We start from the raw sequence: 15,370 nt of genomic DNA, 5'->3' as shown, positions 1-15,370 counted from the left end.
CAAATGGGATGAACTGTTTGGTTTGTCAGAAAGACCAAGTGGAAACATCAGGTGGTTTGATGCTAGAAAAAAACAAGACATAGTTTCATACATTTTAATTCTATTGTTATGAAAAACAATGTGATTGCATCCAACTTTCTGTGGGAGTGCCATTGAGTCAACTAGATGAAAGAGCAGTGCTTCTGCTGGCGTAGACGTGGAAGTGCTTATAGTTTCTACATGTGAAAAATAAAACACCTTTCCCTTGAATGAGCCACTTTGCAAACAGGAAATGGCCGAGGCCCTCAAACCCGACAGGTCAGCCACAATAGCCGTGACATCACCCCCCACCTCCGCCTGTCCTCCAGGTGCACAAAGACAGACAGGCAGTCACAGTCCAGTGTCGTTGTATGTGGGCGTGGCCACCTTTAAGATGCTCTGAGCATTCTCCTCCACAAGCGGGCGCCACTTGACTTCCCCAGTCAGCAGCAGGTCTTCTCCATCCAGAGTGTCGATGTACTGCATCTGCAAACGCCACACAATTTGCACTCGTATCAATTTTACACACACACACACACACGCACACGCACACACCTGTTTGCGCACGTATTCCACCATGAGCTCCAGCTGGGCGGGCTCATCACACTGACAGTTGAATAAGTTCCTCCATAAAGCGGCTGCCAGCACGCTGTCACCTGACAGGATGCCCTGCACACGCACGGACACACACAATAAAAGTGATTGACTCGTCTGACTTGATCATGTGACCATGTCAACGTTATTTTTTAGTGTTTTGTTGAATCAAATGTTAACTAGTATAGTGTCTGCAACACACACACGCACACGCACACACACACGCACACGCCCACGCCCGTCACCTCGTCGTATCCAAACAAGGCAGCGTAGAATGTTTCCGTCATGGCTTTGAGCACTTCCTTTCGATGGATGGCGTCAATCTGCATCAGCACCAAATGATATTAACATGCATTAATGTAATGTATCGTAATATCTCCCCCCCAATCTATGCTTTCACTAAAGTAAATGCTGTTCAAAGCATCGTATTCATGTTCAAGTCATGTTGTCTCCGTTGGAGACACTGAATGACGTGTTTGCAAACCGGTACAAATAATAACGGACATCAAGTGTAAATAGGCCTGTCACAATAATCAATAAATCAATTAACCTCACAATAAATAAAAACAAACTCAATAATTCTGCCGGCCTCGATACACTGACATGTGAATGCGTCCTCATCTCCCTGCCAAACAGGCTGGATGACAAGAGAGATCTGTCTCAACACCTGGACGCGTTGATTCTGTAGCAGAATGACAGAGTGAGTGAACCCTCCTACATGTTAAGCGTTCCTGTTAAGGAATAATAGCCAATATTCATTATTTATTGAAATGCAATTTTGTTTACTTGATACCCCAGTGTATTTATTGGGTTTATTGTTGTGCATGGTTTTTATTGGAGTGCTTTTTCTTAAGAGAGGGACAGTCTATTGTTTTGGCTATGATAGTGATTTTTATTTAAAGGAAAACTGCACTTTTTGGGGGAATTTTGGCCATCATCCACGATTCACGAAACATGAACACGCCTTTCTTTTTTCTGTACGTTCTAAAGAGATACAAACATATAAAAAGAGAGAGCTCATTACTGCACGTAATGGGACACACCTATGCCGCCTACAAAGACTTCCAATAAGGTTTTATGGTTTGATATGCAAGCTGTGAGCATGTAGTGTCGGGTACATTCATGATAACATGTAATAATTGCAGTATTTTGCTGTATTTTGGTCCCTTTAAGCATTACCGTAACTTCCTTCATGGGCGCATTGATTTCACATAGCAACATAAAAAGGAACGCCTACACCTAGCAGTTACTTTTCCAAACGCCAAAATAAAAACAGCAGCAGCAGCTACAATATGTGTGATGAAGTTAGTCACTAGCTAGCTGGCTAGTAGCTGGCCAATGTGGTGTGGCGAAGTGTCAATGCGCCATTAACGTAGCTCCATCAGCATGACAATGTTAATAACAATAACAATGTCGCTGTAGCTTGGCTAATATGCACATCACATTATATGTAAATGCAAAATTGTTGGTGTCTTTTTCACAAGGCTTTATAGGCGGAATAAGTGTTTCCCATTATGTGCAGTAATGAGCTGTTTATTTGTTTTTATATCTTTAGGATGCACAGAAAAGAGAAAGACATACGGTATGTGTTCATGTCTCACATAAGGATTGTGGATGAGGGGCAAAATTCCCCCCAAAAAGTACAGTTTTCCTTTAAGAGCCCATTTCATTTTCACAGTTTTTTTTGGTATTTTTGTTTATTATGTTGTTTGTTTAATTTATTTTATTTAAAAGCTCTTAACATTCCACTTACAATGTCAAATACTAGGGGTGTCACGAGACGATACACAAGAGAATGAGACGAGATGAGATTTTAACTTTACTTTTAAGAAGTACAATAAAAAAAATATTCTATAAATATGACAATATATTGCAATCTGCAAATATAAATTCTATTACATTACACTCTTATGCACTCTGTGTGCATGCTGCTTCCACCCACCGAGAAAAAGACTGTATGACTGACAAAATGGCTCACAGGAACAAACCTGCCAAAGTGCTAAAACCAATGCGCAGAGTGAACCCTCGTTCTGCGTGTTTAGAGGCGGGAGATGAGGAAAACCGACACATGGCAATATATTGAGGGCCGGCAAAATTATCGAGTTCATTTTCATTTATTGTGTAATTGATTAATTTATTTATTATCGTCTCAGGCCTAGTGCCCAGGAGACAGTTTTCTCGTGACATTTTAATCTTGCGAGATCTTGCAACACCCCTATTAAATACTCTTGAGAAATTATTGATATGGTGTACTTGCATTATTGAAAAAATGGTCTCAAAATAATGTTGACAATATCATTTATCTACAATAATTTGTAGGACAATTATCATCCAGCAAAATTTCTTATGGTGACAGGCCTAATTGCCAAGATGTAACGTAGAAATACATTTTGACGTCAAAGGAGATGCACTGCCCGCTTCCGACCACCAGGAGGCGCCAATGATTGTAATGTACCTTGTTTGGGAATGAGGCATTGACAATTGTGGGATCCTGTTGGCTTTTGTTGATGTGTTTCCATTTGTAATTAGTTTGATGGCAGGAAGGTGTGTTTAGCATTGTAACATTTGACCATCAATGCTTCTTTCAAGTGTTTCAGCACACGCTCACACACCTTGAGCCAATGAAGTGTAAACGTGGTGCTGCTGGCTGCGAGTGCAGTAAAAATATGATACGTGCTGTGCATATAGTGTTCAGCACTTTGTGTGTGAGTGTGTGAGTGTGTGTATGACGGCAAAGCGCACCTTGTTTTCACAAGCTGACAAAGAGGCAGTGTTTTCTTTGCTGACTCGGCACCTCTACCTCCTGCGAGCGCTCAGTTTCACGCGCACGCCTCCAACAAAACCACATGGACTTCTTCTACTGTGTAGCGCTTGCTGGCACGGCGCGTTCCCTCCCGCGGCGTGGTCATGAGGACGTGTGTGACACGACAAACGGGAAGGAGGCGGCCACTCACCCCCATGATCTTACTGCGCTGCTCCACGTCCTCCCACATGGAATGCACGATGTAGCGACACATGTACTTTCCTGCTCGGCCTTCCTGCCGCATCCGCACCAGACACATCCTGTTCACCAATCCATCAGTCCATCAATGAGCCAAACAAACAAGCAGTACTGTGTGTGGGTGCGCGCGCCTCACCACACGTGCAGCTGTGCAACCAGGAACCAAGAGTTGAGCGTGTCTGGCAGCGAGCACCCTGAGACAAACATGGGAAACATTAGCGCTGCAAGCTCCTCAACCTGCGTTTGCTTTTTGTTTTGTTTTATTTTGTTTTTGTTTTTGTTTTGTTTTTTTGGGGGGGGGGTGAGGACGTACGCTGGAAGAAGTCGTCGTAGTTTATCCTTTCCACGCAGCACGTGTACATGCGCAGGGCGGCGATTTTGATTTTCTGCGGAGACCACGTATTGACACACTATGACATGGTCACGTTATGCGGACAACTACGCTAAACGCTTCCATCTTTGTCTCCGCCCACATCTAGGCGCTCCCCCTGCCAACAGCTCACCCATTTGTTGTACTTGAGGGGTCCCGTGAAGCCCATGGCCTCAATCAGCTTAGTGAAGGCTCCCACTTCCTCCTCTGTGTGCTGCGGCGTCTCCTTCACGCTGCACACCTGACACACACCAGCAGACAGGAAGTTACTCACACACACACACACACACACACACACACACACACACACACAGCAAAAACTAGCAAAGTGACGTCCTTCTAGCGCCACCTGCTGTTTCAAACAACAAAAACAAGGTGATGATGTCAACGTGTTACCTGTGTGCTCAGGTGCAGCATGCGACAGGATGTCATCAAGCGCACTGGCGAAGGCCTGCTGACGGACATTTGGAAACCCTGGAAAATCTGGAAATAAAAACACACACACACACACACACACACACACACATACTTGAACATTGAGCTGTAGGAGCCAGCAACAATGCCCCAGAATATTCAGTGGAGACTTGGAATACGTCAGATAGAAGAAGCTTATTCGTTTATGTTTGTTAGATCGTTCATGTACATGACTTCTTAGATGTGCAAAAGTAAATACACCGTACAATATGACAATGTAATTGATCTCATTTATTATGTAAAATTACAACATCAAATAAAAAGCTAAAAATGAATACAGACCCCCCTATACACCAGTAGGAGCCTGGTGTTTGTTTTTCAGGGCGAAGATGAGAACGTGATGTGTGTGGTAACAGGCAGTGTGCTCGCATGAATTATTAACGTGAGGCTGTGCACTGCACAAATATGCACACTGGCCCTCGATAACATCATCAAAACTTACCTTTACGCAGTCCCACATAGTATCAACATTTGGGACCAAATATGAGGTGAAACAAAAAGGGGAAAAATAAATCTCCATGCGGCGTGGGAGAAATCAGATGGGACTGTTGAACAAAAGTGGAACGGGTCGGCGCTCGCATAAACATGCAAAAACTGTATATTACTTTTTGAATGACACAATGGCCCATATTTCCAAAAATGATGTCAATTTACATAAAATCCGATAGTTTTTTGCAAATTTATTTTTAAAAATTTGTTTTAAGTTTCCCAGTGATTGGGACCCCTGCTCTATGCGACCAAAATGACATTATTTTCCCTCATAATATTGCGAGTTTGTTCTTGGGAAATTACAACCTTTTTTCTCTTAATATTTTGACTTTATTCTCTTCAAATTACAGCTGTTTTTAATTTTCCAACTAACTTTTTTCACCAACAACAGCTTTTTAACAGCTCAGGACAACAAATACTTATATTTTCCATATGCCGAAAGCTACAAGTGTTAAAAATGTAATTGAGTTGAGTTGCTATACTAACAATAATAATAATAAAGTACCCCGCTTGTCACCCGAAGTCAGCTGGGATAGGCTCCAGCATACGCCCGCGACCCTAATGAGGAGAAGCGGCATACAAAATGGATGGATGGATGTTGTATTGTTGAATTAAATCCATGATTGCTCTCCAGCTTTTGTCTTATGTCAATCTAAAACAATAATTCCTAACTCCGTCAATGTAAAGCAATAAGGATAGCATCATATATACAGACAAAAGTGAATGTAACTTCCATTTGGGTAAGTGAGATTAGAGTTGATAACGAGAGGTATGCATGAAATGGTTGATGTGATTAGATAGATCACAGGCATGATACTGCACGTCAACATTTCGTCTTGCTGTGATTATACTTGACCACGGCAGGCGCCTTTGAGAAGATCCTCAAAGATTAAGATGATTAACTGGCGTGACGCATTAGTTTTAGTGTTTGAAAGTAATCCCCTCAAGGGATAAATCAGATTATAAAACATGACATTTACGTGTGAAAGCATGGCCTAATTAAATGTGGAGTTACGTGCTGGCTAGTTAGCCGGCTAAGCTAACGTTGCTAACCTTCCCGCAGGCGGTTCTGGTCGCGGTCACATTTAGGACGGTTCTGACGGCGGACTGCAGCGGCCGCCGGTACATGACCCACAGCTCCCGAACCGGCCTACGCCGTCCGAACCTTCACGTTGGATAACTAGCCGAGTCGTCAGCTAACTGCTGCAATGTCAACGGATTGATTCCGACCGCGAGTGTCTTCCCACTAGGAACAAACCGTCCGCAATAAAGGTTCCCGCCCCCAAGCCTTTCTTTCGTTCCTTCTTTCATTCTTACTTTATTTTTCTTAATTCTAATTTAGTTTTATAAGTTTGTACCTTGAACACTGCTTTGTGTTTCTCTTGAACATTTTCCCTGTTGGCTTTTCCTTTTGGCAACCAAACACCCCCACCCGGCTAACGTTACCACTAACACCTTGTGACGCAGGCCAGAGCACTAAGCTGCTGAACAAACTGATGATCTAACATGCAGCTGCAAACACACACACACACACACACAACAGAAACAGCAAAAGGGTAAAAAAGTGTAAAGTAGTGCTAGTTTACAGGTGCACAAGACGCAATGTTCAGGAAACAACAAGATGGCAGCAAAGAAGCTGAACAAACATCATCCAAGCGAAGGAAAGGAGCACTTTGTCGTGTTACAAACAGTACTCAGACTGTGTGTTTGGCTGTCACATTGTTGGACAAAATCCACAGCTCACCTTTTTGTTCCCATGATGACATCATCACTTTCCACTGCTAACTTTCATGAATTTATAGATTCTGCATGTTATGTTGATACTGTATACAGTAATCCCTCGTTTATGGAGGTTAATTGGTTCTGGACCTGACTGTGACAAGTGAATTTCCGCAAAGTAGAATTCCTTATTTATAAATGGATTATTTTAGTAGTTACAGCATAGAAGATCTGTTTATGGCCTTCTAAATATGTTTTTTAACGTCATTAGAACCCTCTAGACCAGAGATTCTTCACCATAGGGCCGCAGCCTGCGCTTTGGCCGTCAGACCCACCTAGCGGCCCGCAAAAAACGCTTAATTTTGTACCTGTGGGCCTCGAGGGCCGCATGTTGTTGTCAGATTGTGTATATGGGCTGTTATTTGTGAGATAGTCAGTTGCAATAGCGCCTAATCCCACCACTGGTGGCGGGAATACATCAGTCACTTGTCAAAGATATTTGAATGGGCTCCAGGCCATATTGTACAGGAATAGTTGGTCCCCGAGGTCAAAAAGGTTGAGAACCCCTGCTCTAGACCATATGTGTCAAACTCAGGCCCGGGCTCCAAATCTGGCCCGAGTTGAGTTGGCCTGCCTCGTGGACATGATCAAACAAAGTGCTTACAGCAATCCGGTATAAACTACTACTCCAACATTTTAATTTTAAAAGTGGAAACAATATTCTATACAGCATGAAATTCACAACCATTCTTAAAAAGGGTGCCAGATTCAGACCAAAAGTCAAAATAATGTAATTGTACACAACTAAAAACGGCAGCACTTTAACTATTACAACCTTTCTGTACAAAATAACACATTAAAGAGGCATAAGACAGTCCAAAGTGATCATTTTAACAACAGCAAAGCATGATGTAGAATGGGCAGATTGCGCATTTCAGCTGCAAACTCTTCCGGGTTACACATCTCATGGATTGTGATGTTTATATGTTCATATAAAATAGCGTAGCTTTTGCCCGGACATTGACAGAATGACAAAGAGGTGGTCGATCAACAATCACTTTATTCAAACGAACAACTCCCCCAAAACAACCATAGTCGTACGTCCGCAGACAAGTAGAAATTTCAAGCAGGAATGAACGGACACAAAAAAATGCACATTTCCCCTACCCGATGCAAAAAAAAATGTCCATCCACATGAGCGAGGTTTCAAAAATATATGTTCACATAAAAACACATTCACAAGCATTTCGTCCCACCCTAAAAACGCAACTACAGGGGTGCATCATATTGTAATTTCCAATCCTGGCACTGCACGTGAGGGGAACCGGGATAAAAGGTGTGGATGCTGTTTACTTATCTGTTCGTCAGTGCTAGTGAGACATTTTCCCAAAATCTGACCACATTGACTACTATTTTTTCAGCCTGGATTATTGGGGCATGTCCTGTCATGTTGGTATGTCATGTGTGTCGTGTGTGTGTGCATTCATGATGCATATGAGTTGTGTTCATTCACCAATTATGTTGCTTAAAAAGGTTTAATACTGTCAATATGCAGAAATATACAAATTTCAGGATAAATAATAAGAAAGATCCAAAGTTGGGGGGTGGGGTGGGGGGTAATGTCCAGTACTGCCCACTACCTAAAGTAGGCTTTGAGTTTTGGGGCACCATAAAGGGGGAAAAAGTTAGGACAATTCCAAGGGCCCATGACTGTCAGAGGCCCCAGTAAATATTACCAAGTTATGTGTATTGTGTAAAATGAATTACTAATGTAAACAATACATGACGTCAAATGTTTTTTATTTAAATGGATTTACTAAAACGTCAATGAACAGCTACAAAAATATATTATAATGTAACGTTATATTATAAAATACAGAAACAAAGACCCATCTCAATAGACAAATTAGGTAAAAATAGGTCAAATCTCTTAATTCTCATGAACAAATCGGCTCTCAGAGCACCACAGCGTGTGTTTAACACTTGGCCACACATCTTGACCAATGACAATCGCCTTTAACAGGAAAAAAAGACGAGGAAAAAACTAATCGACTCCCAATTGGCTCCCAACGACGCGAGCCGGCTCCTGTCGTTCATTTCAAAGAACCGGCTCTCATAGCCGATTCGTTCGCGACCGACACATCACTCGTCAGTCGGCATCTGCGACAGAACAGAGTGAAACTCTGCTGCTAGTGGCTCGTAAAATAAAGTCTGGCGGTCAAAAAAGTAAAGAGAAAAAGGTGAGAGAAGAGAAGCAAACGAACTGGGTGTCAATATGTGGCCCGAATTTTTTGTATCCTTGCCTAGTCTGTGTGTCGTGGAAATTAACCTGTTAGCTTAATGTCCACAATGAAATAAGGTAGCAGAGCCTTAGCATGTTGTGTTAGCCTTCATCTCACTCCTTTTAAACCAACATTTAATCAGCACGGGTAAATGTTTAGCACGTATTATTAAATCAGTTGTTCCTCCTTTTACCAGATTTAACAATCTTAATTAATCTTAATCCCTCCCAGAAGGTGAGCAACACTGTACATGTCACCGAGTATCATTGCCGGCAGTCTGTGGTGATTTCTCTGTCTTGCTCATATTACCTTTACAAAAAAGAAAAATATTTTTGTGATGACAGAAATTCGAAAACAAATAATTTTTCCATTTCGACTTTATTTCCTTGTTAGCAGATTTATAAATTGATGTACGCATGCGTGATTCATGGAAGCGTGGAGCTCCACTATGCTCTCACTGTGCTGTGGGAGCCGACTGCACACTGACCGCCTGGGGCGGGGCAGACCTCTCAGCAGCACCCACTGCTGCTCAGTGAGAACAGAAACTGCAGAACAATACAAGCTTTTAAGTCCCCAAATACCAGAAAACTCTCCAACAATGCCAGAAAAAGTCGCTAGATTAGTCACCAAACGATTTTGAGAAAACATGTCACCAAGAGGGTTTGGAATGTCGCCAGATTTAGCCACAAAGTCGCCATGTTGGCAACACTGGAAAGTGGTGATTGTTGGCGCTATTTCAATGGTACACGTGAAAGACGTATGTCACATGACCATCACACTTGAGTTGCCAACTTTCGTGTGTGTCACCAAAGAGGGCCCTATAGCTGCTGTTGTTATGTTTGTCGCCACACTTAGACAGTGTGTGTGTGTGCGTGCGTGCGTGTGTGTGTACACACATACACGCACATTGTGGCCAATGGGGCCGAGACCCCCCATGAGAACTACAGCCAAAGTGCGTGACTCAACAAACACACAATTCACTACCGTGTTTCCTCCAATATGCTGACTTAGACTATGACCACAAGTTGTGTGTGAAACTTGGCTCTACACACACACGCACACACACACACACACACACACACACACACTGCTCAAGTGGCTAAAATAATAATCCAAAAGTTCTCCCTTAAAACAAACGTCTCTGTTGCTTCCGACGTGAAAGATTTAGTGCGAGTGGACGAAGGAGTCCTTGACTTGGAACTTGGAAGTGCAGGAATATTTGGCAACATTTAGGAATCTTGAGTAATATTTAGAAATATACGTGAATACTGAAGAATATTTTGGAATATTCAAGAAGTTACAAAGAAAAGCATGGAACGGACATAAAGGAAAGATTTCAAATCAGTTGATGTTGTTCTTCACACTGACCTTGTGTGTGTGCGCACGTGTTTGTGTGTGTGTGTGTGTGAATTGATGTACCCTTGTGCACTAATTAGGGCTGTCAAATAATTCACATTTTAAATCAGATTAATCACGGGTTTCAAATTAATTAATCATGATTAATCACCATGTCGCACCATGTTACCGTATGTTACCTTATCATTTTACCTTATCATTTCCCTACGTGTTTTAAACTAGCAAAGAGTTCATCTGGTATACACGAAGTGAACAAAGTATTGCAATTGATGTGAAACGGATGGGGGGCAGGATTAAATAGGCTTTGCTTCTTCCGACTCCTTTTTGGAAACGTGGAACTGCAAATTGTAGTGTGTGATGTATTTCAATGTAACTTGTATGCATGCTCAAAATAAATTAAACCATTACCGTTATCATGTTTGAAATATGCCCATTTTTACTGTATTTTACTGAAAGAAAGATAAATGACAGGGCAGGATTATATATATTTGTATGTATTAACAGCGCCAAATTAGCTGAAAATTTTAATCAAGTTCAGCACGTCTGAAAATCTGTTTACCTAACACTGGTTTCTTTAATAGCAGAATATTTGAATCAGACGTTTAACTGTTATGATGAGCAATGAGGAGTTGCGTTCAAAGACACCACGTCATTTAATTTGAATTCACGATTTGAACGATTTTTCTGGGATTTCCGAGCATACTTGAAAGCAGCAAACTGTACTTCTTCCACATTAAGAGCTACAGAGTGAGTGATGAGAACATCCACTTATGGATTTTCTTTGCATTTCTGTTTATTTAGACCACCCATACACGCGTAATAAAGACGTTCTTGTGATGTTCCGAGTGTCCCTGAATGCATCTTGAGGTCTGTCTGGTGACAATGAGGAAGTGTCGTTGCAATGAGGAACGGACGAGAGACGTGTGTTTGTTTGTGGGAGACACATACATGGTGATGGAATTGCTCTGCTGTTGATGTGTTCAGGTCAGAATAAAGTTATAAAAGACAGTCTGACTCTGTGTGACTGTGTGGTGAGCTACACTGTGCCGCCGTCTGTCGTCATAACAGGGAGCCGTGGCTTGCCCTGATGCCTTTGTGTTAATTAAGCAAAAAAACGTAACTAAATATATTAGTTAACGCGCTATTTTTGACAGCCCAAGTACTAATATCTAAAAAATAATCTGATAGTTATTGTTTTCACCTGTGTTAGCCCCACCCTGCTCTGTCACCTTGTTTGCTTAGCCCCGCCCACCTCCAAATGTGGTTGAAACAGTGACACAGACCAGTCAGGTGGGAAGATTTTTATTGGGGCTACATCACAGCATGGAGGCGGTGCTACCTGCAGCCGCAGGCGTCCACCACCATGTCGTCGTACTGCTTGTAGACCACGTTGTTGTTGGAGTCCACGTACAGGATGCTGATTGGACTAAGGCGCGTGGGAACGCAGCAGGAGGGCGGGGCTGAGGGCGGGTCCATGGAGTGGAGGAGGGTCTGTATGATGGCGTGGTTGGTAGGCTCCATGTGCGATCGCAGAGGGAAGTCGCAGGCGCCGCCGCAGTGGAAGGCATGGTAGTCGAGCGGCGCGATGATCCAGTCGTCCCAGCCCATCTCTTTAAAGTTGACGTGGAGGCGGCGCCGCTGGCAACGCGCATGCGTCTTTGGCGGGAGGGTCTGAGGGGGCAGCTTTTGGAGGGCCCCGGTGGGCGGAGCCCGCCTCGTGCGTCGCTGCGTGAACAAGTACTCATAAACAGTTTTGTTGTCGTGACCGGATCGGGCTTGGATCTCGTTGTAGAACAGGTCAGACTTGCTGCTCCTGCCAAACGCTAGCAGGAAGGCCTTCTCCTTGTCGCTCCTTCTGGGTCGGCCCAAGCCCAGCGAGCGCAGGTCGGCACCACCGCCCCCTTCCAGTTGGAAGCACAGTGGCTGGTTCTGTTGGGTCCGTTTTAAGCCCTTCACTGCTTTCCACACGTTGAACACCTCCCACCTGCCGCCAGAACCCTCCAACGGCCCCGCCGCTATCGTCTGCAGCAGGACGGCCTTCTGTCCGGCCCATCCACACTCGTACAGCTTCAGCCACCTGGCCCCGCCCAGCGCCGCCTTGCGGGGGTCAGGCCAGCGCTTTCTCAGGATGCGAAGCTCCGCTCCCAGAAGTTCATCCGGATCCACAGAAATGTTGAAGTGGTACTGCTGACGCCTCAGAATGGACCCACGCTCATCTGGAGGGGGAGGGGCAAAGTATTTAAGTGTACTAGTGAGTTCAAGTGACTAAAAGTAAAGCAATACATATGAACTAGTGAGTTCTAAGTGACAAAGAAATAGAAGTGTACTGATGAGTTGTAGATGACAAAATAAAGAAATCAAAGTGTATTAGTAAATTGGAGTGGATTTGAAGTGTACTACTGAGTTGGAGGTGACTACAAGTAAAGAAATAGAAGTGTACTAGTAAGTTGTACAAGGCAAAGTAAAGAAATAGAAGTGTACTACTGCGTTGTCGGTGATTGAGTAAAGATTAGAAGTGTACTAGTGAGTTGTAGGTCCCTATAAGTAAAGAAATAGAAGTGTACTAGTGAGTTGTAGGTTACAAAGCAGATTAGATTACATTGTACTTTATTTATGCCACAACGGGGAAATTTCAATGTTCCAGCTGATGTAAAGAAATAGAAATGTACTAGTGAGTTGTAGGTGACTAAGTAAAAAAAATAGAAGTGTACTATAGTAAGTTATAGATGACAAAGTAAAAAAATAGAAGTGTACTATAGTAAGTTATAGAAGACAAAGTAAAGAAATAGACGTGTACTAGTGAGTTGTAGGTGACAAAGTAAAGAAATAGAAGTGTTTTAGTAAGTTGTCGGTCAGGGGTGTCCAAACTTTTTCCAGCGAGGGCCACATACTGAAAAATGAAAGAATGCAAAGGCCACTTTGATACCTTGTAAACCAACACATGTACAGTATATATGCTAAGAAGCTACATGTAGCTCAAGAAAAAATTGCCTTTCACCTTTGTAATACAGGTGATATGCTACTAAAAATGACGTTTATTCTATAATAATACAAATTTATTCTTGTAAAATTGCGACTTTTGTTCTTCATTTGATTTTGACTTTTGTTCTTAATATTTTGACTTTATTCCCGTAAAATTACAGCTGTTTTTTTCAATTTCTGCTGTTTTTTTTTTTTTTTTTTTTTCCTCCCACATTCCAAAAACATGCATGTTAGGTTAATTGGTGACTCCAAATTGTCCATTGGTATGAATGTGAGTGTGGATGGTTGTTTGTCTATATGTGCCCTGCGATTGGCTGGCGACCAGTCCAAGGTGTACCCCGCCTCTCGCCCGAAGTCAGCTGGGATAGGCTCCAGCATACCCCTGCGACCCTAATAAGGAGAAGCGGCATAGAAAATGGATGGATGGATGGTAATTGTAACTTGCGTCTTTTAAAACCATAATGTATAATTTCTTTATTTCAACGTTGTTACTAAAATTATATTTTTCCTCATTTTACAAGTTTATTTTCATAAAATTGCAACTTTTTTCTCATTAGAAAATTGTTCTCTTAATATGTTGACATAACTCTGGTCAAATTTCTGCTGTTGATAATTTTTGTATTCTTTCCAAATATTTCAACTTTCTTCTCCTAATATTTTGACTTTATTCCCACGTTATACATTTTCCCCCAACCTAAGTTTCCAAAATTACAACTTTATTCATTGTTTTTTACTTTAAAAAAACAAAAGTAAAACTTTTTGTCTTTAATATTTTAACTTCATGCTACTAAAATTAAATTTTTTCTCCATTTTTGCTGCTGTTGTTTTTTTTTCAGTTTCCTTGTTAAATGACATTTTTAGACTGTGCTGCGGGCTGATAAAATCACAGCCACGGGCCGCAAATGGCCCCCGGGCCGCACTTTGGACACCCCTGTTGTACTGTAAGTGATTTGAAGTGTACTAGTGGTTGGAGGTGACTATAAGTAAAGAAATAGAAGTGTACTAGTAAGTTGTACATGTCAAAGTAAAGAAATAGAAGTGCACTAGTGCGTGGTAGGTGACTGGGTAAAGATTAGAAGTGTAAAAGTGAGTTGTAGATGACAAAGTAAAGAAATAGGAGTGTACTATTGAGTTGTATGTGATTTAGTAAAGATTAGAAGTATACTAGTGAGTTGTAGGTGACTAAATAAAGAAATAGAAGGATACTAGAGAGTTGTAGGTGAGCCACTAGCAAAGGACAGCTAAACAAACAGAGGCTAAATTTAAAGTACATGTAAACTTTCCGCAGCCACAGTCATGAAAACTTTTCATTCTAAAAAAAAACAGAGGGAGGGGGAAGTAGGAGGGGGCCTTGAGGGTGTGACCACTGTTTATTTTCCCTCCTGAGGGCAGCGCCAGCATCCAGATGGTGGGAAACATGCACGTCTTTTGCTCGCATTTTAGCTTAGCATGGAGACAAGGTGAAGTGTGGCCTTTTCGCAAGTTGCCGTATTTCCATGGTAGCATGTTAGCTAGCTTGTTGTCACGAGCTGTGACCTCATGAAGTGGTGAGCGTGAGAGTGCGGATGACCTTTACCTTGACCTCTGTCCACAAAGCTGGTGACGGTGTCGGCCATGCTGCGGTTGCGCGGGTCGTGTGAGCGGCTCCAGTACAGAGACAACATGTAGTCGTGCGGTGTCACCTTGACACTTGCAGCCGGATGAACAGAACCCTTAGGAACCTTGGAGGAGCCTCTGAGGACACCAGCTCCGCCCCCTGCAGCTCCCACCTTTCTTCCTGGTGCGCTGATGGTTGCAGGCGCGTGTACTTTGCTCGGGAGGCCGATTCCTTTGTTGTCGCTCTTGAGGAACGGTGGCCCTGCACGGATGTGTGTCACCCGAGCCGCACCGGCCCTACCGATGGCACGTGTGCTCCAGCCGTGAGCCGTGCGCTCCAAAGAAGCGAGGACGGAAGTCACAGTCCAGCAGGTGAGCAGCACAGAGAGACGCACCTGAGCGTTCATCCTAGTGGCTGGTCGTCATGACAACATGCAAGAATAAGCTGGACCAAGCCAGCGTGTGTCATCCTCCGAGTGCACGCACGTG

The 15,370-nt window shown here is 42.9% G+C and overlaps 2 protein-coding genes across 4 annotated transcripts; both read right to left on the bottom strand.

Annotated features, from left to right (window-relative positions):
- Window positions 1-80: 80 nt before the first annotated feature.
- Window positions 81-6,197, bottom strand: LOC129186884 (ubiquinol-cytochrome-c reductase complex assembly factor 1). 3 transcript variants are annotated; one of them, XM_054785603.1, is made up of 9 exons: window positions 6,000-6,197; window positions 4,380-4,466; window positions 4,117-4,224; window positions 3,927-3,999; window positions 3,750-3,807; window positions 3,567-3,675; window positions 858-935; window positions 574-687; window positions 81-504 (listed from the first exon to the last, which is right to left on the bottom strand). In XM_054785603.1, the coding sequence occupies exons 1-9, from the start codon at window positions 6,072-6,074 to the stop codon at window positions 370-372; spliced, it is 837 nt and encodes a 278-aa protein (XP_054641578.1). In that variant the 5' UTR covers window positions 6,075-6,197; the 3' UTR covers window positions 81-369. The 3 variants fall into 3 exon arrangements, with proteins under 3 accessions (XP_054641578.1, XP_054641576.1, XP_054641579.1); XM_054785601.1 differs by having other exon boundaries at window positions 4,900-6,151; XM_054785604.1 differs by lacking the exon at window positions 858-935 and having other exon boundaries at window positions 4,900-6,151.
- Window positions 6,198-11,638: 5,441 nt separating this feature from the next.
- On the bottom strand, window positions 11,639-15,288 carry gdf5 (growth differentiation factor 5). The gene is made up of 2 exons (XM_054784364.1): window positions 14,862-15,288; window positions 11,639-12,519 (listed from the first exon to the last, which is right to left on the bottom strand). The coding sequence occupies exons 1-2, from the start codon at window positions 15,286-15,288 to the stop codon at window positions 11,639-11,641; spliced, it is 1,308 nt and encodes a 435-aa protein (XP_054640339.1).
- Window positions 15,289-15,370: the final 82 nt, after the last annotated feature.

This window comes from Dunckerocampus dactyliophorus, chromosome 8, assembly GCF_027744805.1.
Source record: "Dunckerocampus dactyliophorus isolate RoL2022-P2 chromosome 8, RoL_Ddac_1.1, whole genome shotgun sequence".
Taxonomy (NCBI): Eukaryota; Metazoa; Chordata; class Actinopteri; order Syngnathiformes; family Syngnathidae; genus Dunckerocampus; species Dunckerocampus dactyliophorus.
Note: the sequence above shows the minus strand (reverse complement) of the source record. Positions and strands in the feature narration are given on the sequence as shown.